The 20,153-nt window shown below is 34.5% G+C and overlaps 1 protein-coding gene across 1 annotated transcript in view; it reads left to right on the forward strand.

Annotated features, from left to right (window-relative positions):
- LOC110380993 (dopamine D2-like receptor) overlaps positions 1-20,153 on the forward strand; it is a 214,457-nt gene that overhangs the window by 60,173 nt on the left and 134,131 nt on the right. Inside the window, exon 2 of the mRNA XM_049844181.2 lies at positions 11,053-11,634. Within this exon, the coding sequence (XP_049700138.2) occupies positions 11,107-11,634 (528 nt within the window). The 5' untranslated portion in view covers positions 11,053-11,106. The remainder of the gene's footprint in view (positions 1-11,052; positions 11,635-20,153) is intronic.

The raw sequence follows: 20,153 nt of genomic DNA on the forward strand, positions 1-20,153 counted from the left end.
AGAAATTGGAATTTATGGAAATTCCAAACAACAGTACAATTGAGGGGCCATGGATGGTTAAATATCGTGGAGGGAAAGCAATTGAAGCCCGAAGTTGCCGCTGAGATACCGGCATGGGAGTCCAAAGATGCCAAAGCACAAACGTTACTGGTAACACGAATGTCAGAAGAGGCAATGCTACATATTATTACTTGTACGAGTTCTGCGGAGATGTGGCGAAAACTTCATAGTGTTTATGAACAGAAAACGGAGACCAGTGTGCACATTATACAGCAGAGATTTTTTCAATATAAGTTCGAAAGAGGAGTCGACATGTCTGTTTTCTTATCTAAGATACAAGAACTACAAAACCAATTGAAACAGATGGGTGAAGAAATCTCAGATAAATTTGTAATCACGAAGGTGTTGATGTCGTTACCAGACGAATATAAACATTTTATTTCGGCCTGGGAGTCGGCGCCGGATGACAAACAAACGTTTGAAAATTTAGTGGCCAGACTACTGATTGAAGAAGAGCGAGTAAAGGAAAGGAACGAAGGAGCACAGCAAGCAACACCGTCTGCATTCTTTGTGAAGAATAAAGGTCCAGGACCGTCAAGAGGTTTCAAATTTGGTAAAAGCGGACAGTATAATACCGAAAGTAAAAGCAACAATAAAACTAACAGTGAAGGGAACATGAGTAATAATAATAACTGTTTTTATTGTGGGAAGTTCGGACATTTTAAAGCTCAGTGTCGTTTTCGAAAACAAAGAATGTCAAGAAGTGAAAATAAAACGAATAGTAATGCGTTCGTGGTGTCTAATCTGTCGCATCAACTGCAAAAATCTAAGTGGCTGGTGGATTCTGGTGCCACTGAACATATGTGTAGAGACCGTGCATTGTTTACATCATTCTCAAATACTTCGCCAAAACCTGTTATCATCGGTAATGGAGCAGTGATAAATGCGATTGGTTATGGACAGATAACAGTTCAAGTGTCAAACGGAATGAATGGATTGACACAGTCATAGACAATGTCTTGTATGTTCCTGAACTAAAAACGAACCTGTTTTCGGTAAATCGCGCCACAGACAAAGGTTATGTTGTAGTGACAGATGACAGTTCATGCAAATTTTACAAGTCAAATAAAATTTGCGCTGTTGCGGAAAGAATTGGAAATTCTTTTTACTTGAATTTACGCTATAATAGTAATGGTGAAACTGCGAGTACTGCAGAACTAGCGTGGAACGATTTAAACGAGTGGCACAGAAGATTGGCGCACCAAAACTTTACCTATGTCAAAGATATCTTGCGAAAAAACAACATTGTGGTTAAACAAACGTCCAACCCGATGTGTGAGAGTTGCTTGGTCGGGAAAATTCATAGATTGCCATTCAATAGAAGCGAATTCAAGAGTACCAGGACATGTGAGTTAATTCATGTTGATACATGCGGTCCCATGGAGGAACCGTCAGTTGGTGGGTCAAGGTACTTTGTTTTGCTAACAGATGACTATTCGAATTTCAGAAGTGTGTATTTTGTGAAGACAAAAGACAGGATTAAGTATATAATTGAGGATTTTATAAATAAAGCCGAGAATAATACTGGAAACAAGGTGAAGACAGTCAGAAGTGATAACGGCCTGGAGTTTGTGAACAGGTATGTGAAGGAAATGTTTACAAGACGTGGAATAACACACCAAACTACAGTACCATACACTCCAGAGCAAAATGGAAAGGCAGAGAGAGAAAATAGAACATTGGTGGAAGCGGCCAGGACAATGATACAGGAGAGAAATTTACCAAAGAAATTATGGGCCGAAGCCATAAATACTGCAGTGTTCGTGTTGAACAGGACTGGGAAGAGTCACGAGGATGGGCGATCTCCATATGAGGTATGGACTGGAAAAACATATAATATCATGGAGTTGAGAGCTTTTGGTATAGAAGTATATGTACACATACCAAAAGAGAAGAGACTGAAGTGGGATCCGAAAGGAGAGAGGGGATTGATGGTCGGATATGAGGAGAATGTGAAAGGTTACCGTATTTACTATCCTGAAAAGAATGTAGTAGAAACAAAAAGGGACATTGTATTCTTACAGCAAGAAGAGAAGGAGAAACCTCTAGTGAAGAAAGGTGAAGGGCAAACTGTGGTGTCCTTGGACCTTGAAGAGGACACAGGGCAGGAGAATAGTCCCGATATTGATGAGGTAACAACCCACAACCACAACGAGGTAGAGACATCCCACATGAGTAGTGACTTAGCAGACAACTCTGAAGATGACAGTGACTACTTGCCATGCAGTGAAGAAGAATATTATAAGTTATTGGAAGATATTGTTTTACCTGTAGAAAGGAGCAAGCGTGAGCGTAAAAAAACTGACTTCTACAAGTGTAATAACGTACAATTAGAGCAACGTGAGTGTGATCCCATCACATATAGAGAGGCCATGAGCCGAAGTGATGCTAGGGGGTTTGAACAACAAGATATAATGAATTTAAGTGACATTTTTGCTCCAGTTGCTAAGCTAGCAACTTTTAGATTGTTTGTAGTAATTGCAACAAAATATACTTTACCTATACACCAGATGGATGTCACTGGAGCTTTTCTATATGGTAATATTAAAGAAAATGTATATGTAAGGTTACCAGAAGGGGCATACTCAGGAGAAAATAATATTGTAAAGTTAAACAAGTCACTGTACGGGTTGAAAAGTTCACCTAAAGCTTGGAATATTAAAATTGACTCTGTATTAATTAGAGATGGTTTTATAAGGTCTAAATGTGATCCATGTTTATATAAGAAGTATAGTGGTAAAGATAAAATATTTTTGTTAATATATGTAGACGATTTGTTAATCTTTGGAAGTAATGAAAGTGAGGTCACTAACCTAAAAACAATGTTAAGTAAAGAATTTAAAATGAAAGATTTAGGGCTAGTTTCAGAATTTCTAGGAATACATATAAACCAAAACTTAGAAAAGGGTATAACTACATTGTCACAAAGAAAGTACTTAGAAAATGTATTAAAAAGATTTAATATGGAAGATTGTAAACCTATGTTGACACCCTTGGATAGTAATTTGAATACTAAAATGTTTGATTCAAATACTAATTGTGATATAGACATTGAAAGAGTCTGTAGGCAAATTATTGGCTGTCTTATGTATGCTGTCTCAGGCACTAGGCCTGATCTGTGTTTTGCAGTTTCCCTACTAAGTAGATATCAGAAATGTGCTAATAGTGCATTACTTAGTTCACTTAAGAGAGTATTGCGTTATGTGAAGCATACATTAGATTATAAAATAGTATATAAGTGTGATGATAGTGTATTACAAGGCTATTGTGATGCAGATTGGGAGGTGATCAGAGGGACAGAAAGTCCACCTCTGGCTATTTGTTTACTTTTGCAAATTGTTTGGTTATGTGGTGTTCAAAGAAGCAATCTTCTGTAAGTTTGTCTTCAACTGAAGCCGAATATGTTTCTATGAGTATGGCAGCAAGTGAAGCGTGCTGGCTTGTTAATTTATTGCATGATTTTGATGTTCAGAATGATAGCCCTGTTAAGTTGTATTGTGACAATCAGGGAGCTATTTTGAATGCAAGTACAGACTCACTGAAACGTCTTAAACATGTTGACATTAGATACCACTTTGTTAAAGATTTGATCAAAAATAATAAAATTGATATTCAGTATATTAATACTTGTGAACAATTGGCAGACACGCTAACAAAGTCGTTAAGTAAGGAGTTGTTAATTAAGTTTTTAACACAATGCAATGTCAAGTGGTAAGCTAAGAAGTAGAGATGTTTATTTGGTAATGTTTTAAGTTTTGTTTTAATGTTAATGTTATTTGTTTAAAATGTATAAACATTGAGAAGGGGTGTTATGAATATGGCAATGTTTATTTAAATGTTTAAGTTGGCTACATGTTGTTAATATGTCAATGTTGGTATAAGCTCTCTCTCGTTCTACTATTCTAAAAGGCAACACGTTGTACAAATTATATTTTCAAATAAAAGACAAGTTAGTCCACCGAACAAGTCCTGTTTAATTTCAAAAACATCAATTATAATTTATGTTTCATGTTAAATATTATTTCTATGACTGTAGTGAGGCTGTCATTTGAACATCTTTGACAGTCGTTACGGGTAGTCAGAAGCCAGAAAGATTGACAACCAGTCTTACCAAGGAGCATTGGGTTATGGAGGTCAGCAGCCGCATCCGGTTAGACTGGAAGCCGACCCCAACATAGTTGGGAAAAGGCTGGGTAGATGATGTTTCATGTTAAATAGGGTTGCTGAGGTTAATAATATTAGTGATGTCACAGTTATTTGCTTAGCCTGTTGTTACAGTATCAATAGGGGCAGTAAATAAATATTGTTTACATTGATCTGTCTATATTGAAGGTGTAATGTGGATAATATTATTTAATTGACAACAGTAATCGATCTGTAGGTATTTGTAATAATAAAAGCTAAAGAGTGCATTTGATTTTTTGAACGCGCTAATCTCAGTAACTATTGAATTGATCGGGAAAATTCTTTCAGTGTTAGATAGCCCATTTCTAGAGGAAGGCTTTTTGTTAGGGTGCGTACAGCAGTTCAAGCTAGTAGGAGCTTGTTTATTAATACCAGGGACATTGTTTCATTGGTTCTGTAATTATTATCAAATCTTGCTTCTTCAAAAAAATATTTTATCAGATTATTACCACCAAAACAAATTATCAGATTCTCACACAAGAAAAGATACCAATAAAGGAAATTTCAAACGGTCCTTCAAATAGCGTCTTATCATTTTATACAGTGAAAATTACCTAATAGGTAGAGGTATCTAGAGAGAATCAGATCGAATTAATTAATTCTGGTAATGTAATCCTTACAATGATAAGCTGACTATTTAACAGCTTATTACAATAGCAATAACAGTTACAATTTTCGGTGCCGTAAAAGAATATAGTCTCAGATAGCGAATAGCTATCTTAGTCCCATTTTACAATTTAAAAAGAGCAAAAATAAGAACACAAAATTCTTGCAGCCAATGTCAGAATTCTATAATAGTTTCATGTTCTGAACATAAGCAAACCGTATGAAAGTAACAAGCAAAGAAAAGAGAATGGTTTCGAAGTTTCATTAAGGAATCGAATTTCGTCATAATCCCAAATTCAGATCTCATCATTAGGCAAACCAGCAGAACATACACTTTTAATTGCAACTTTTCAAAATCGTTCCTGGATATTCCCTTTTCTTCTCTTCTTTGTACCCTTCATATCATCAAGCTAGAATCTATTTTTGGTTGTTGTTCTATAAAACTAACTTCACTATCATATGGTGAGGTTATTACCACCAACTGCGCCAATCCAGTAAACAAACCCATTACTCTTTGTTCTGCAATCTAATTGCTAATACGGAATGAGACCAATGAGCCAGTTACAGTGGTTCTAAGAGGGCAATATATGTATAGCTGCAAATAAGTCAGGATTTTGTTTTGTTATTTCCTCAATTAAATATTGATATGAAAGTATGCTTATTTCAGAAATATATAGCAACATTACTAACGTAGATATAAGTCTGGAAAAAATACCAAAGGAAAAAAAAAACGCTGTAATATAATTTCACCTAATGTGCCATTTCCCTGTCACAATAAGATAAAGTAAAATAATTTCAAGGCATACCCATATTTTTTACCTCATATCAAATGCTTACAGTCACGCATAAATTGTATCCGCCGTCAACACATCATAAATAAAAATTAATATTTCTGGTCGTAAATCTGGGAAGGTTTCTCGTGAAGATGTCGTAACAGCCAGACAGAGCCTTATTTTTAGACCTTCGGAATGTCAAGTGACCTTGAACGCGATCTCTGATTGATTTAGGTCTGTTAAGCGAACGACAGATCGGGATTTGTGTGTCAAGCTCGCTCAGTATTGAAGGGAGGAGACACTTTTTAGGAAACGTTATGTAACTGATGCTGGGTTTTATGTGGTACATAATGTTCTGATCAATTTTAGTACCTACTTTTTTCCTAGAAAAGAAATATAAGTAGGAAATGGTGTAGGGCGTTCGTTTCGAAGGCTGTCTTTTGTTTTGATGTTCAAAAAGTTCTGATTTATTAGCCTAATTTGAATAAATGTTTTTGAGTTTGAGTAATCTTGGCTAATTTAAGTAAATCGCTGGCTTAATAGAATATCGAAAAGGTGACTTTGGCATGAAAGGGGTTAACAATAAGATGACAGTTGATAAATTGGGTTACGGCCAAAGATTCAAACTGAACGTCCAATTAAAGTGCTTATACTAATCCATCTGTCATAATCCTTCAGTGACCTCTAACGAGATCAAAACAGGCAATTCACAGGGATATCACAACAAAGAAACAAAATAAGACGAAGTAAACAATAAACTTCCTAATCCAGTCCACTCCACACATTGTGGAGAAAATCCTACAAACAGACAAAAAAACTAACGCAATAACGAACGTTCTGAGAGCACGTACTTGACAGACAGACATAATTATAATAATATTAATGGCAGCTGTAGTACGTGACGTCACAAGTTCTAGTGAATTAGCTGACAGGTTGTGACTAGAGAGACACTTTTTGTGTGCTCTTATATTTTCATTAAGGACTACTGAAAATTGAATCGTCAAAATGACCCTTCCTAATGTGGATACAGCCGATATGTTAGGCTCTTCCAAACTAAAACCCAAGTCTCTCTTCTTTTAGACCTGCAGTGACTCGATTTTTGTCACTAATTGTCTTCATTCATCTTTTGGTGAAAATATGTTCATAAAATGCGTCTACGTAAATATGTAGTATGTCTAAAATGTGCTATCTCATATTGGCAGGATCATCACTCTCTCAAGCTTTAACTATTTTTGTCAAGTCAGTATTACTGGTTAATATTTAATAATATTATATTTTAATAATTTACTACATGTATGAGTTTGAACCCTGTGCACTTTAACATAAGTGTTTTTTTTACTATCAGCTTTTTTGAAGGTCGACTTTTAAAACTACGTAGGCTATTTATATTTAGTGGAATAAGTAAGATTTATAGCTTTTAGAGTATGCCCTTAGGAATCTGAATAGAAGAGGTTTATTCTTGCATTAGACACAGATTATTTAAATTACGCAGTTGAGCTAGGTAAGCTGAGAATGAAAAAAATTAACTGTATTTTAAAGTACATTAAAAATTGCTTATTAAATTGAGAGAATAATTTGAGAGGATTAAACTTAGATCAACCTATTGTAAAATATTCGATAAGATGGCATCAAAAACACCTTCAGAACTCTAGAAAAATAGGGAAAATAAAACAAACATATACAGTAAACTCCAAGCCATCAAATAAAGGGTTAGCTTTCAACTAGTATGACAAATTGTGACAGCGCTGAAGCCTAGATGTTTCATTACTAACGCTTCTCGCGAATAAAGTATAAGTTATGTGTCGTTTCTCAGTAGGCGACTTGTGAAATATTTATTTTGCCCTGATATAGTGCTTCGGTAGTGGCGTGAATATTTGTGCGGTGGTTAAGTGCCTCTTTCGAGCGCTGACAGGAAATTTCATCGTGCTGAGATTTGCCACCGAGTTGGTATAAAATATCATGTCTGTTTTTGCGAGGTTAGGTAAACTTGTATCTTTGGCACGCGTGCGCTTAATGATTTTTGATATTCTGCGATATTTTTTCGTCAACCAGTTCAATATTCTCTCTGAGAAGTACCCTTATTTACAATAATATCAGTAAATATTATTTTGATCAAAAGTACTTAGGAGTAATGGGTTTATTACCGTTCTATATTTAATTCCAATCAAGGACTTCACTTAATTTGAGACCTAATTTTCCTAAGACAAAGGTCTCATTACTATGAAGATTCAGTAAACGGGTTTGACAGTTTACGGTACTATATTAAACAGGCTGAATTCAATTAGGCCAAGACTGTTCTAGTATTTGAAAATACTTGTGATTAAGATTTGAGTGATGAATATTGATAATAATGATGTCATCCATATAAACTCAGTGTGAGTCTGTTGTTCAGAACAGGTAACCCTTTATTAATGCTATAATTTATTTACGGAAATTTACAATACCGTTGGGCGTTCGGTGATAAGTAGGGTGTAGCTTTTGTCCGTCACATAAATACCCAATTTGATATTTCAGGGATTCTAAGGGTATTTGGTGGAAAGCGTGATTAAAAGCAGGTTTGGCAAAAAAAAGAGTGAATCAACTTCACAATTTTTGTTAAATAAAGTGGAAGTAATTTGTAAATTGTTAATAAAACAACACTTTATGGTTGAAAAATATTTTACAGTTTTGCAAGAATGTGTTATTTAAGAATGAAAATAAATTATAATCGTTTTTCATAGTCCACTCTTTCGAATTTACAAAATACTGCAAATATTTTACACAAAAGATGATAATTTTCGTTTCAAAATGCTATTTTCATTTTGACGCCGTTCCATTTAATTTGGTTTGCAAATATTTCAATTTTAACGTCAAATAGTTAATTTATTGGATTCAAATAAAACTTTAACGGATAGGATAGCGATTATATTGGAAACAGTAAATAACTGACCATATTTTATCTAAATTGGTTGATGCGGTATATTCATTATTCTTTTGCAATAACTTTACTAGCTGATCCGATATGAATATACATGTATGTACAAGTTCTATTAACATGATAAAGGTGATCAACCTAAAGGTATAACTAATTGCAAAAAGCCAGGATACAACTTCAATAGCACCATCACCAACAGACTTGAGACCCGTATTCATTCGCCAGTTTACCAACACAACCGTTGTTCCCTCCAGCAATTCAAACTTTAAAAGCAACTTCTAAGCCTCCTTTTAAACTCATTTATAACGTCGAAACTAATTACTGAACTAAAACTACGCCTTCATGTGTCAGTGTATAAATTGGCTAAGATAAATGAGTTCTGCCAAGCTCCCGTGGCTTAATGGCGTGATCTATCATCTATCATGGCGGGAGCCGCTGCTGGACCACTTAACGATCTTAAGTTTTTGAACGATTCTTAGGTGGTGTAAATTGCATCTGCATCGTTATGTTCAAGGACTGTGGGCATAGTGTTGTTGTTAACAGTAACTTACCAGTCGAAGAAGAACAATCAAATTGAAAGATTTTGTAGACTTAAAGATTTTAATGTCTTTAGGTTTACTTTTATTTTATAATAATTGTAAACCAATATGATTATGCTAAAAAATAAGCTGGTATGAAAAAAAAAAACCTATGAAAGCTGATGATGCTAAAGAAAGGAAATAAGACTTTATTGTAAATGTAGACTTTAGTTCGTCTATAAGAAATACTAGCTTAGGATGCTAGTTAAACTACAGCTTATTTATAGTATCTTGCCAATAATTGCTGTTTAATATTAACTGATCACTTACAGATCATTAATTTCAATTACCCACTAAATGATCAGGAGAAAATCAATAGTGTCGAAAATTGAGTTCGCCAGTTTCATCATGAAGAGCATTATGGTAATGTCCCGTCCCGGGATTTGACGGATCCCGGCCTCTCCCGGACAATTTATTGCTTATTGTTGTGCACACACAAAGCACCGGGAATTTCTGGCGGATCAGCGTGTATAATTGATGAGGCAATGTTTTTTAGGAATCATCAAAAAACCAGGTGGATCAAACGGGAATGAGGAATTGTTTGATCCTTTTACTTAATTAAAATTTATTCACAACGAGTCGTGGGAAACATATTCTAAATATAGGTATACAGTGGCATAGACAGAGAGTTGAGATCAAAACAAAACTATAAGTATGGTCAACAAAAACAAGAGCAAAACAACACACAAACTGCCAAAACCAAGACGTGCTCCTTCCAAGTCCATTAAAACGCAAACACAGATAACAAACACATTTTTCTGCTGACGACACAACAATTTAGATTTTGATCGCGAGAACATTCTAGAAGCGTTATCACGTGAAATGCTAATAAGAAAGCTGTCATTGTGTCAGTCATGCCGTTTTCATGTGAGTGAACTTAATTAGAGCATAATGGTAGTGCAAATGGGTGAGCAGAATTGGAAGTGTCAGTCATTATGGTGAGATAGGCATATGATTTAGCTATTAAGCGTTCAGTCCATGTTTAAGGGAAATTATGGCTTCTTGAACCTTGAGAAGGTGCACGCTATCACTTGAATCTATTAGAAATTATATCTAGTGTGAATGTGAGACATTTAGATAAAGCGAAGTAGGTTTAACTGCGACTTTGGTTGACTTTGGTCTCAATATTATTACACTTAGACAATATGTACTAATCCAAAGTCATTTTCAGACTTGTTATAAACTAAATCGGTATTAGAAAACCGATTTTGTAAAATCCACACAATATTTCAAATCGAGTACTAAACGTCTATTATTGCTTCTTTTATAAGAAACTATTTTTATCAACGTGAATAATGTTCGTACATTTTTAACTCGACCATCTGAAAAATACTTTTTCATCTCATTTTAAATCGATTACGGAGTCTCGACAATCAAATCTGTAGCAGCCACTATTTGTAGCAATTTTTTGTACATTTTTAACTTGACTTTAATAAAATTACTTTTTCATCTATAATCCTTCAATCTCAAAACACTTAAGGGACAGCAATTAAAGCGGCGCTTAACGGAAACTTAAGTATAATCTATCATGCCGATAACCACTCCTGATTTTTCTCAAATCAATCATTTTAAATTGACTTGGAGAATTATAAAAAAGATTGTGGATGAGTGCTTCAATTGACGTCCTTGAAGATTGATTGATGAGTTTAATCCTGTGATCTGTGGGGCTTAAATGCGAATCGTTCAGTTTGATAATCAAGTTTCGTGTTTTTTTGTTAAGTCTATTTACCTATATTTAGTGAGCTTCCGTTAAAATCGATAACATTATTATTTCCTGGTCCATACTTCAGTCTAAAAACGAAATGTTCACTATTTTTTAAATATCGAACAGAACTCTATTCACACAAAAAGGCTGCACTAGCAAAACTTCCCCCGCGAACTCTCACAAATAGCCTCGATTTATGAAAACATTAATCAAACTTTTTCATTGTTGCAGATGCGACGCGTCAACTAGCACAAATGGCCGCGACGGGGGCACGCGAGAACGACGATGAAGGCTCGAAGCTCCAACCCGAGCTCTGAACTGACAATGAGCACAACACTAGTGCCATACCACAACAATACACATTACACTACGTACCTCTACCCATCCAAACGACCGCCTGACGTCAGAAATGCTACCCTCAAGCTCGAAGTCAGGGACACAAACACCAGTGGTGACTTTATGAAGCTAGTCGAAGACTTCAGTGATTACTTCTATGGTAACACCTCCCATGACTTTAGTACCAACGCAAGCCAATTAGATTTGGCAGACGTGTACGGTTACACAAACTGTAGTTTTAATGGCACTTTCAATATATCATGTTTTAATAGACAAGTGGATGATTCGGATCAGAATCTGTGGGCGTTATTGCTATTAATATTTCCTTTTTTCACGTTGTTTGGGAATGTGTTAGTGATTATGAGTGTAGTGCGGGAGAGGACGCTGCAAACCGTGACTAATTATTTTATAGTGAGTTTGGCTGTTGCTGATCTACTGGTGGCAGTCGTCGTGATGCCCTTCGGAGTTTATTATTTGGTAAGTCCTAGATTTATTTAAGTTATTATCAAATATTTATTGTCCACAGAACATTTTATTAATATCTACATGAAATTTAATGATCGTTGAACGCAGAGACATATAATTACTTGTACCTATATCACATTCTTCAGACCACAGTTCATTAATTTTTGCAAAGTGATCCGTTTCATCATATTCCATCAATGCTATCAGAGTAAGAGGTTTCGGTTCAAGAACCTTTTAGCGGATAAACACGGCGTTTTCCTTGTGAGAGAATATTTTTAACAACCCACCGATCCCTGAGCGGCTATCATAAACACGCGTGATATACGGAAGTGACAACTTGTTCTCCTATTTCTGAAAGTGCTACCTCCTTTAGTTACGTGGGTATTAGAGAACTACTTTCGCGATTGAGTGGGTCATACACGTGTTTATTTGTGTTGGAATTTTTCGTGGTGACAAGTAACTATGTTATTTTTTGAAAAGCTAATTAGTCAGTGTAAGAGATAACGACTATGAAGAATGTTAGAGCATTTAATTTTTCACAAGAAATATTTAAAGCTTTTGAAAAGCTTATACAATTAACATTTTATATAATTGAGACTTTAATAAAATTCCTATTTGTATACCTGAAATACCAATTCACCTTTATCAAAAGCGACACGTAACTAAAACATCTTCACACAAACGGCACACGGGTAACAAAATTGCCAGATGCAACTGTCTTGCATAAAACACAAACCGTTTTCAACACAAAGTAGTAAGTTGGATCCTCTGGAATTCCAACGAACAGTCGCTAGTTTCCAGACACAGCTAACTACTAAACAAAAGGATTAAATGAAATTGCTACTGGTTGTACGTTGCACTAACGTTTGTAGGAGTCGAGTTAAAGTCTATGGAATTAAAGAACTGTGTTGACAAAATTGTGGAGAAGACTTGCTGGTTTTATTGACTGTTTTGGTGAAATGTAGTTTTAAGAAGATGGTACCTATGCCAATTCTGACGACTTCTAAGAAGGATAATATCGAATAAAGAAGGATCCCATAACATTCCTAACGTATTCTTCGTCAAGTATCATAGATATCTATTTTTTTGTTGTAGAGATTAGACATTTAATATTATGCACAAAAGGTTACTGAGAATAAAATTAAATGATTTGCTAAGGCAAATAAAAGTCATTGGATCGTAATTTTACTAATAAAACCAAATACTGTAAAATAGCTACACATATTTATAAATAATTTAATAATCTTGCATATGTGCACCACATAAAGCAACTAGACCGTAAAGATAACTAAACAACGCTAGATAAAAACCCAAAATTCCTCACTGAACCTGTCCATATAACTTCATCTAAGTCGCATTGTTCAAATAAGACGTTCACAATAAAAAGATAGCCCACAATTTTACAGCTTCTCTCACGCATGATCCGTTTTATGGGATACAGCCCGATACAGACAGTGGGACGTAAAAATTTTAGGGTGCCACATGAATTTCAGTTTGCCATAAAATATCTAATAAAATTATATTCCTCGATATAGACGATTGCGTTTTTTTGTAACATAAATTCATGTTCTTTGAGTCGGGATGTTTTATTGAAGCTTAAGTGATAGGAATTCGAAGATTTCGCTCAGAAGACATCCATACTCCGGCTTATCAATCGTAATTCAATCATACTTGGTGAAATAAAAATTGATTTCAATTGAGTAACATTTGATACCCAAAACAGACTTTGCTCTCGATGTCAAACGATAAATCTATGGATGGATATTGGAATGGAAGGATGTAGTCAGACGAGTCGGACAAAATGTCGATTGGTTTTTACTTGATGTCAGGCGATGTCGAATGTCGATCGATGTTATGAGAGTGCACTTGTTATGTATGTCTTTTATCGACGTAGATCAAATGTTGGTTGCAGCTTTACGAGTATTATAGAGCTTGTCTTCCTATTGGATTACACTCATCTTGGTAGTGCTGTCGCAATAAATATCGTAGTGGCTCATAACTGCGATGTTTTGATCATTTCCGGTGATCAGAAACTAATAAAAGTAGTAACTAAAAAGTTTATTGCAAGCTTTTATAATTTCGAAGTTTAAGTATAATTTGATGTCATTTTCTTTTATTAAAGTGAATATTGATATGATAAAACTTACTGCTGAAACTGCCAGTAGCTTGATGGGTAAGTTGCAGGTTTTCTAACATAGCATATTTTCTCCAGTACCAAAAAATAATAAACAATCACTTTAAGATCCGAAAACGTTGCCATTTTGTACCAATAAACAAACAAGTATAACGTTCATTTAAGTCCCCTCTCCGAGATTGTCAGATCAAGTATATTTACTGAGCTCAAATCTCTGGTGACACGTATCATTATTCGTTCGGCGCGTGTATTCAAAATGTTTTATTTATACTCCGTTAGGCTTCTGTAGGGATACATTATGAGATCAATCAGTATTTAATGAATCTGTTGCTCATGTTCTTTGGGGATCAACTTAGTCGTGTATGACCTGTTTTTGTTTGCACGTTTTTATTGTTACAGTGGTTTTTTTTTTAATAGTTATGTCTATAGATTTTATAGTTATATCAATGATACCTATATTATATTTTGTGATAGAGTTTGTGTGATAGATTTGATAGTCTTGGTAATTTGTCAGATTTGGTAATTTTGTGTCTTAGTGGTCTTGGTAACTTAATCGTGTTGTCACAGGGTCACTTTGTCAGATTTGGTTTGTTAAGAAATGGTATTGTATTTTTATTATATTGTTTTTCCAGAACTATAGGCACCTATTATCGTGATGTCAAACAAAAAGTCTGTTTCAAAATCTTTTACAAAAGTTTCACTTTAGAAAACTTTAAGTACTTCAATCACGACTTTCCCTTACTGGCCTAAAGCGTTGAGATTCTTATTGAATATATGAACGTTTAATAAAAAGTTCCAATCTGAGCATGTTATTACGAAGGCGATGGAGCTATAAAACCCCACTTTTTACATAAAACTGCTTTGAACGTTTTGAGGGTAAATGTCCGAGAATAGGTACTTATCGAGCAATTTCTATGTAGGGGTTCCTAATGGCACTTTATTGGGGTAACCATTTGTAACAACTCGACGTTTTGAAATTATTTAAACATTGACGCGGTTGATTTGAATGAAAGGGTATGGTTCCAATGTTTTTAGAACAATAAACAAATGGAAGAAGGTAAAAAAGGTAGGATTGTAAAAAAAAATCTTTTCTAACAGCTGAACTTGTGGTAAAGACTAAATTGTGTTTGGAATTTGACCAGATTACTAAACACAATAGGTATTTATCGTAATATAACCACACGAATTCCACAAAGAGTTCCAAAAAAATCCTATTTTGACCAAAAACCTTTGCTCGCCTACCACCCCATCAACAACATATTTTTCTTCCTGGATCAGCCTGGCAAATTCCAAGCATACAAAGAAAATATTCAAATAAGAAAGAATAAAGCAGCATCTGTGAAATTCTCTTTGTATATTCATAATGGGATGAAGATCGTACGAAAAGTTTTTCTTTGTAAGTGAATAAGTAATGTGCGTTTACGTTCTCTAATTCATAATAAATACAATTTTGTTTGACGCTTTGTGACTTTCTAAAGGGTTTTTGTGCATTTTGGATGTTTCAGGCTTTTGTTTTGTTTAGATGTGAAAATAATGTGTAACACGTTTTCTCCCACCAGTGTTGTTTTATTAAAATGTTTGCTTTGTTTTTATCTCCCTTGAATGATGTAGAAATACATGTGTACTCTGCATGCTTTTACTGCTTGATAAAAACTTGCTGTTTTTGCCACACTTAATAATCGAGTACAAGCTACGTATAAGTATGCCATTGTAACTTAGCAGTATAAAGCGTTCTGCATTTTCATCCATAATTTGAATAACTTCCTTTACTTTAATTTCAGTAAAATATTTTCTCGCTGCATTTTAAATTTCAATCCAATGGTGCTCAAGACACACCTTTACTTCACTTTGACGGACAACTTCAGTCTGAATAATGGCACGAACTTCTTAGCAGTTAAAGTGCTTTGAAGTTTACTAGGCGGGACTACAGGATTTGCACCTAATTTTCCTTCGTGAATTTGAACAAGAAATATCGTTATGAGAAATATTGTGTTCATTATTTTTGACTTCGAGCACGTACAATTTCAAGTCAGTATTCAGTTATTTTTATGAACTAGACCATTTTAGGTGAGAGATTATTTGAAGTTAGTATTCAGTTATTTGTATGAACATTTTATGTGAGAGATTCTTATATATTTTTGTGATTATTATTTGCTAATAGTTTATCCATAATAATATAATGAATGAAATGCAAACCTTTCTTCCCAAAATCTCCACAGCAACAAATCGCCGGTCACATCCCATGACCCATGTGCCCGCATCCCAAACGACACGGCATTATCAGAGTCTGATGGATTATATCTGCTTAGTCAATGGTCCATTTAACATCAGGTGAGCGAAAAAACTGGCAGCATTAATCATTGGTGCAAACGATGCGTGGAAGCCAATGACACGAGCGAAATTAATTTGCTTGAAAATAAAATTGTTGTTGCAGAGGCAGAAAAGTTAAATGTGAAAGCGATTTTTGAGACATTCAGCGGTGTATTAATTGTGGTAAATGAAAATGATAATTTTCTGTTCAGTTCATCAAAGTAAGTAATTTAGCAAACGGTTAAAGATGATAGAGATTTTAAATAGCCTCAATTAATTGACAATTAAATAAAAAGCACACAATGGTTCAAACATGACTTTACCAAAAACCTAACCATTATCTCACACGAAAATTACAAAAACTACTAACTTATATTAGGAATACAGATTTAACCCAAGAAACAACCGAGAAAAATGACTCAGAAAACAGCAAACCACAAGTCACGTTAACAATTATATCTTCAACATTCTCGCCGTCCATTTGACGTTACCGTCCGTCAACGGAGCACATTCCGCGGTCACGTCTGCGGTCGTCACGCATGCTACGTCACCGCAAACGTCCCTGAACATGCTGTTAGTATCTGATAGTTATGTTTGATTATTATTGGAGCTATCATCTTCGGTATATTGTTTGTGTTTTGTGATTGCAGAGATATTTGACGGAATTCTTTTCTTTTGTGAGTCAAGTTTAGTATTTTACGTCTTTCTTGTAATTTGTTATTCAACTTCACTATCTACTGTGTTCTAATTTAAAATGTACAGGCTTATTTATTAACTGTGACTATTCAAACTTTAAACAGTTGTACAATTCTATTCGTAGTATATTTTATATCTACCATTTTAATTAAAACATGGATGGTTCATTCGTTTTCAATTAGGTCGGCGTACCCTTTAGGATAATAAACAAGAACTCCCAAATAGCTCCAAAGTTAAACATGTGAATAGGAAAATATACACATACTCATCCACACTGAACTAATATACGGACAGACATAATAATAACTTTTTGATAAAGAAAATTCCGCTTCAAATGCTCTAATTCTAAATTCTAATTTTAATTGGAAATTGTGAAAATATTCTCGACTGTGCCACTGAATAGTTGACTCTATTCCACAAGGTGTAAAGTTGGTATTTCATTGGCAATTTTGGGCTGTTCCATAAATCGGGATCTGATTAGGAGAGACCGGATTTTCAGACGTGTGGTTTCATGGCACCGTCCAATCTGAAATTGTTTATTGTTATGGTTAGTTTGCGGTTAGTATTAGGCGTTTTGGCTGTGTAGCTATGTGTGGGATATGGATGGAAAACTACAGTTTATCGCTTTGGTTTGCAATAATGAAGCTGTCGACAGGTCTGGCCTATTGGCTGGTGAAATTACAGCTCACACAATTTTGGGATTTAAACATACCTAATTGCCTTCCTATACATCCACTCCCGATCCTGATATCATACAAACTATTGATACTAAAATCGAAATTACTTCAAATACATATAGCTTTAGAAGCATGTACCAAAGTACGGGGCGTCAGGACACTTTATCATTTGCTCGGCGGGTTTAATTTGATTACAATGTTAATGGCGCCGTTCGACCCGATCCAATACCAATAACTGATTCAAATAGTTGCCGTATTGCTTTTACAATGCATGTTTCTTTAGTATTTACAATTCTGAAAATTTGAATGTAGTTTGGGATATGCAATATTCTGATTGTAGACTGATGATTCGCCTTATTGTGATTGAGAAAGGAAGATGAGTATTTCTGTTTTCTTGAAATATTTATATAAAATCGAAATTTATTAGTATACCCCTGGCTAATAAATATCTTCTATTTTGTTGGATTTACCTTCTATACCATACAAGATACATACACCCATATACAGACGAAATTAATAAGCTCCCAAAAACCATATTCATTTTATCTTAATTGATTAATCAAGTTGAATGAGCAAGAAATTGGCGTGCTATCCAAGTGAAATGTCAAGGAGCCCTCTGCATAAGTGCCCCGAGCCACCCTTCTACGTGTTCAGAAGAGGGAATTATCGCTAATAATTATATTACAAGAGAATCTGAGTGCCCTATTACATGTTGAGTATGGGAATGATTTCTTCGATCTTCACTATTAGCTAAAAATAGATTTTGATTACGTATGTAGGTGCGGATTATTTTGTAGCGAATTCTTGAGATTGGGCTTTTTACCAACTTGTATGAATGAAAGTTCAATTTTGTTGTTCAATATGAAAGTAAATTCAATTTTTTGCTAATAAATAGTAATACATTGTATTTCGAAATGGTATCAGGTAAAGTAGGATAATATTATGTCATCCAAATATACATTAAATGTGGACTCAACAAAAATAAACATTTGTGTCAACTATACAATATCCCTTTTGCCTTTAAATTTATGCTCAATTGGGGAATATATCGGTGCTCTAAATAATTTACCTAATACCCAATGTGAAATGCTATCGCATACTAAATAATGGTATGAACGTTATTTGATAAAACGATTACATAAGATCGACCACGGTCTGCAAAATTGCAAAATCTCTGTACACATAAGCGATTTACTGTCAAAATCGGGTAAGAGGAATATCAGAATTGATTTATGTAATTGGGTATCGAATGGGACAGGGTATTGAATTTAATTAATAGTACAATTAAAAGACTTGGGCAAATAACATCTTAAATGTTGTAGGTTGTCGTATGAATAAGATTATTGTGTAATGGGAGAATCAAATATAAAAATATATATTGCAAAGATTTCGTAACACAAACTAAATAAAACAAAATAATATTTCCAGAGCATTACGTAACAGAGATACATCTAGAGGCTTGACTAATTAACTTAGAAAATCATGCAAAGATAAAGCCTAGTAGCATTCATTACGAGCTAGCCACGAAGCATAGTAGCGAATTTACTACCAAAGAGCATAGATAAAGGCTTTGATGCGATCCTAATTAGCATACTCCTACCCATCTTTTGCATAGCACTCAATATAAAGTTCATTAAAACAAGTTGCCTTCTCATTATATTTCGTCGTCTGCGCCTGAAAATTTAATATTTCAGAGATATTTTTTTGTTTAGGCAGAGATTGTGTCGTAGGTAAGAATTAGTTTAATTTGTACGCTTTTAAATAATAACTGTGTTGTCCTTTTGTTTCCCTATTTGTGGTATTGAATCCATCACGTATTTTTTGTTTTTTTTTTTTCTGACAATAGTAAATCTGAAAATTTTTGACTGAAAATAGTAAAACAACATTTCAACAATGCATTGTTGAAATGTTGTTTTACTATTTGTCTATCACTGTTTTTATATTAGTTTGTACTGCCAAAAAAACTACTTAACTGATTGAAATAAAAATTTAAGCCCTGAGAAATGAAATAGGCTACGTTTTACTCCGTAGCGGGAAATGATTATCCTTGAAGCCGCGGGGGACAGCTAGTTGTATACATTTTAACGTTCCGGTGATTTCCAAAGTAACTCGAAGAAGTTTTTGGCGCTATTTAATTAACGTTCATCTTCACACTCGGTCTTTGCCAACTATCTCGCAGTTTAAGTTAGTTCGTAAACAAAATGTTGATACTTTATTAATTAGCACTTTGAGCTGCAGTCAGCGACTGAATACTGAATGTCGGAGTTTCAACTTTTTATGTGCAACAGCTGTTAATCTCAACATTTGAATTTTTGCTTCGTGCAGTACTTATTTATTTTTATATCTTTCAGCTTGACAAAAATTTCTAATGAGCCAGAATCTTACTTTTTGAAAATACTCCTACCAAAGCAATACCTAAAGTAAACAATCCTCAGAGACATTTAGTATGCAAACTAGTTTCAAAAACACGTCTGATCTTTCGATCGTAGCTTTCAAAATAAACTTATAATACAAATATGTGCCCTTTGATCGAATAAAAGGGATGATAATAAAAGGGTACAGAAAGAACTATCAAAGTAAGGAGATAAGGTACCCAGGTGAACGCTTTGATCTCTCCTAAGTTCACTAATAGTTCAATGCTTCAAAATTATGGAGTAACAAGGTTATAATATTAGAACTTTGTAGTATTTGAACTATTGTAAAGTTCATAGAGT

This window comes from Helicoverpa armigera, chromosome 16 (genome assembly GCF_030705265.1).
Source record: "Helicoverpa armigera isolate CAAS_96S chromosome 16, ASM3070526v1, whole genome shotgun sequence".
NCBI classification, from domain to species: domain Eukaryota; kingdom Metazoa; phylum Arthropoda; class Insecta; order Lepidoptera; family Noctuidae; genus Helicoverpa; species Helicoverpa armigera.